Source organism: Orycteropus afer, unplaced genomic scaffold, assembly GCF_000298275.1.
Source record: "Orycteropus afer afer isolate SDZICR_OR568_19922 unplaced genomic scaffold, OryAfe1.0 scaffold00474, whole genome shotgun sequence".
Classification (NCBI taxonomy): Eukaryota; Metazoa; Chordata; class Mammalia; order Tubulidentata; family Orycteropodidae; genus Orycteropus; species Orycteropus afer.
Window position 1 is genome coordinate 1,541,990 of NW_006922061.1, and position 4,990 is coordinate 1,546,979.

A 4,990-nucleotide genomic window follows, 5' to 3' on the forward strand; every position below is an offset into this window, starting at 1 on the left:
CTAAGAAACAGGAAGAAAATCACTATAAAAAACCCTTTCTTTCACCTGGGCAGTGCGACTTCTCTGGCCCCTTTCTGGGACCCATGAACCTCACCCGGGAGTGTGGAATAAAGTTTTCCTTGCTCTACATTCTGTGTCCCTTCTCTTCCTTATCTCAACCTTACAATGAGAAAATCTCTCATTGTAGTTTTGATTTTCATCTCTCTCATGGTTAATTATCATGAGTATTTCTGTATGACTGCCTAATGTCTTCTTTGGTGCTGTGTCTGTTCATGTCTTCTTCCCATTTTTTAGTTGGCTTTTTTTTTTTTTTTGTCTTTCTGTTGTTGAAGAGTTGAAGTTTTCTACAAATTTTAGAAATTATCTCTTATAAAATATATTGTTGCCACATGTTTTCCCTTTCTGTAGATTCTTTTGATTCATTTAGAGAAGTCTTTTGATGCAAATAAATATTTAATTTTTAGGAGTCTAGTTTATTTCCTGTTGTTTTGCATTTTTCATTATGTTTGATAGACTATTCCTGCCATAAATTAGTATCCCTAAGTTTATCCCTATATTTTCTTTGATGACCTTTATAGTCTTAAATTTTACATTTAGATCTTTGATCTATCTTTAGTTAGTTTTTGTGTATGGTGCAAGGTGTGAATCATTTCATTTTTCGGCAAGTGGATAACCACTTTTGTCAGTGCTATTTGTTAAAGAGACTATCTCTTTCCCACTTAATGGATTTGGCCCTTTGTCAAAAATTAACTGCTCATGAGGACTTTTCTTACCCAACATTAAACTTCTTATAATGCCACAGTAATAAAGATACGGTAATGTTGGTGGAAATTTAGACAAGCAGACCGAGAAAATACAAGAGAAGGCCCAGGAAGAAACTGAATTGCCTGGGAAATTGGATGTAGGGCTTGCCAATAACTATGGGAAGAGCACAATGGGTGGGAGAGATTGACAATCTAGGCTTTTCCTTTCAAAGTACATCAAAACAATTCCAGCCTTTACTCAATAATCTATTGTAAACCACTCGCACATTTTTAGGAATTTGTTAGAGCATCACCCCACTCTCCCATATCAAACTCATAGATTCCCAATTTGCCTTTAAAAATACCATAAAATGGGTGACTTTAAGGAACAGAAATTTATTTATATATAGTTTATGAGAATAGTAGTTGAAATCAGAATACTATTCAAGGCAATTCCTACTGTGAACTTTGAGAGAGGAACTTTCCATGCATCTTTTCTAGTTTCTTATTCTTCTGGCAATCTTTGGTGTTCCTTTGCTGCTTATAGTTTTGTCTTCACATGATATCTTCCCCTGGAGTGTGTTTCTCTCTGTGTCTGTTCTCTCTTGTCTGAGATACCAGTCAAAAAGGGTTGGGACTAGGACTCACCTTACTGTCGTATGATTTAACTGATAACGTCTTCAAAGAAAGACCCTATATCTCCAAACAAAGTCACATTCACAGGTACAAAAGAAACAAGAAAACAAACAAACAAGAAAAAAATAATCAGTTAATGTGGAGTTAATTTTAACTCATAGTATGGAAGTCTGAAGTGGAAGACTGAAGAGGCCTTTTACTAATAATTGCAGAACATTAACAGACTAGCAGGAATGATTAAAGGAAACATTAATCATAGTGACTAACTTGCCATTTTCCCCTCCCTTTTGCTTTCTTTTAAATAAATATTTTATTTATTCCAACCTTTTTACAGATGCTGTGTTCTTTCGATGTGTTATTTTTCAATTATACATTCTTCTAAGCATAACCCTCTCCCATGACTGGTTTCAGCTAAGAACCATAGTCTATGAAGCAAGACTACCCTGGGAAGAGGGAGCTGAATCCGGAGTAATCAGAGAAGAATAAAGACATTCCTGGCAGTCAAAGGGATCTTCAACCCCCTTCCCATCTCCCTACATAATCATGTTTATCCCTTTGCTCAAGGAGCCAGACATTTTAGAGAAGTGATTCTCTCTGTCTTCTTGGGTATTGATACTCTGTAAAACTTTTGCTTTCAATTTGCACCCAAAGCAAAAACAAAAACAAAAACAAAAACAAAAACAAAAACAAAAACAAAAACCTTGCTTTCCCACTTCATCATGTTGTGATCATTGGCTCTTTGTGACAGGGGGTAAGTACCTTGTTGTTTCTACAGCAATAGGAACCCTATAGGACAGAGTAGGACTGCCCCTTAAGATTTGCAAGCCTTTTATCTTTATGAAAGCAGACTGCTAGGTTTTTCTCCCATGGAGTGGCCGCTGGTTTTGAACTCAACCACTTTGGTTAGCAGCTGAGCACTTAACCACTGTGCCAGCAGAGCTCCTTATACATAGGTACAGGGGTTCAATGTAAAAGTATCTTTTCGGAGAACCCAATTCAATTCATAACACTGTGGTACATTAATACCATGGAATGCTCTTTGACATTCTGTAATAAGATAGAAAGTGCTGTTGGCATAAGCTGTGTTATTGGTAAATTCAATCTTGGCTGAATCTTCAGAGAATTATTATTATTATTTTTTTTAAAAGTTAATTCCAAAAGATTACATACCTTGTAATTCCATTTTTATGACATTTTTGAATTGACAAAAACTATAAAAACAGAGACTAAATAAATTGCTGCCAAGGCTTAAGGGGAGAAAGTTGCAAGGGAACTGGGTGTGCAACATGAGGATTTTTTTTTAAATTATTGTGATTTGGGTGAAAGGTTACAGAGTAAATTAATTTTCCATACAGTAGTTCATACACATTTTGTCTCATGACATTGATTGTAATTGCCTACAATGTAACAGCTCTCTTCCTACTTCCTCCCTGTAGTTACCTCTTCCCTGTGTCCTTCCTTCTCATGCACTCCTGCCCCTCAAGCTGTCTCCCAAGCAAACACTGCCCTTCTGTTCTACCATGATTAATCTCTCTAAGGAATGTATCTACCTGATGTAAATGTTCAATCCATATGCCTGACTGTTATTTGGCTGAAAGCCACAGGATTGAGTTCAATTCCAGACCTACAGGGTAGCTAGGGACCAGTCTCAGGGGTCTCACCAAGCTCTGTCAGACCAGCAAAACTTTTTTTATTTTTAATGATTTTGAGTTTTGTTCCATATTGTTCTCCCACTCTATCCAGGATCTCCTGCACCAATCCCCCTCTGACTGGTTGACAGTGATAGCTGGGCATCATCTAGTTCTTCTGGTCTCCTGGTCATATAGGCTGAGGATCATATGGTCTACCAGTCCCTTGGACTAATTGTTTCCATATGTCTTTGATTTTCTTCATTCTTCTTTGCTCTGGACAAGAAAAGACCCATTGTTGCATCTAGAAGGCCACTTGCAAACTTTTAAGATCCTAGTCATTACTCACCAAAGTAGAATGTAGAACAATATTTTTTTGTAGTATGTTATGCCAATTGAATTTAATATGCCCTGCAACCATAGTCCTGATCCCACAGGTCCAACTAGTTCCCTCCAGATAGCTGGCTGTGGCCAAGACGCTACCACAACCTTGTCCCTTCAGCTCTACAATACACTCAGGCATTCTTACAGCAAATACAAATAGGCTTTTAGAAACATTATCTGCCAACCCTATACATGGTCATGGGCACACTACCCCCCTGCCTAGACAAACCTGATCGTTCAGCCTGTCCACCTATCTATGCACCTGTAGATCAATTCTTGCCATCACTGACAATGCAGTACTGTATATTCAAAAGGGTTCATCTTTTTGTTGTCTGTACTTCCCATGTACCTCTCTATGTCTTCCTCTTCCTCTGCCACTGTGTTGATCATTCACGTTTGGTATGCAATATGAGGAATTTTGTGGTTATGGAAATGTTCTGTACTTTTTGTTTTATATTTTGTGTATCAATGTCCTGGTTGAGACATGTACTATAGTTTTGTGAGATGATACCACTGGGGAAAATAAAGTAAAGGATCTATGTATTATTTCTTATAAAAAACAAAAACCAAAGCCACTGCCATCAAGTTGTTTCTGACTCATAGAAACCCCCATTGGGTTTCTGAGGCAGTAAATCTTTATGGAAGTAGATTGCTCCATCTTCCCTCTCTGGAGCTGCTTGTGGATTTGAGCTGGTTAGCAGTCAAAATGCCTTAAACACTACTGACTCCAGAACTCCTTTTATTATTTCTTATAACTGTGTATAAATCAACAATTATCTCAAAATAAACTGTTTAATTAAAAATAAATTTAATTGTAGCCAACACAGTGAGAATATCTTTAATCATAAATCTGTGGCAGTTTTGAATTTTTTTCTTTAGGGTATTTTATGAATGACCACTCATACTTGCTTCTCATCATTATTGTGATCAGACTTGGTGTTAATTTGCAGAAGAAAATGATGAGTAGGAAGAATATTGAGCAGAGTCAATAAGCTGGACATATTTTTGTCTTCTTCTGAATTAGAACTTTGTACACTGGATTCTTTTTGTAGTGTGAAGAGTTTTGTGATGTTCCACCCATGTGTGTCAGGTATTAAAGTCTGTGTCTCTCTGCTCTAAAATCACACTTTTATCAGCTCCTTTTTGAGGCTGAGATTGAGAGTGTGCACAATCTATTTTGCTTTGGTTCCCATTTTCTTATTAATCATGACCATAAGTGGCGATGCACGCAGGCAGGCTGCAGATTGGTGGGGGAGTTGGAGAGGATACACTTGCTCGTCTCAGTTCGCTTGCTGATTGCTTTATATTCTTTTAGATATATCCTTTAAAAAACACTGCAGTGGAGTTGATTGTGACTCATAGTGACCCTGAAGTATGTAATCTTAGGGAAGCCAACTGCCATATCTTTCTCCCACACAGCATGTGGTGGGTTCAAGCCAACAAGCTTCTGGTTAGCAGAAGAGTTCTAAACAACTGGAGCACTAAAAACAAAAACAAAAACAAAAACAAAACAAAACAAAAAGCAAAAACAAACCCAGTGCCATAGAGTTGATTCCAACTCATTGTGACCTCTATTGGGCTTCCAAGATGGTAAATCTT

General features: G+C 37.4%; 1 protein-coding gene across 1 annotated transcript in view; it reads right to left on the reverse strand.

Annotated features, from left to right (window-relative positions):
• Positions 1–2,322: 2,322 nt before the first annotated feature.
• Positions 2,323–4,990, reverse strand: part of LOC103209043 (olfactory receptor 2H2-like) — a 4,445-nt gene continuing 1,777 nt past the window's right edge. The window contains exon 2 of the mRNA XM_007954811.2: positions 2,323–2,492. Coding sequence (XP_007953002.2) covers positions 2,323–2,492 — 170 coding nt within the window. The remainder of the gene's footprint in view (positions 2,493–4,990) is intronic.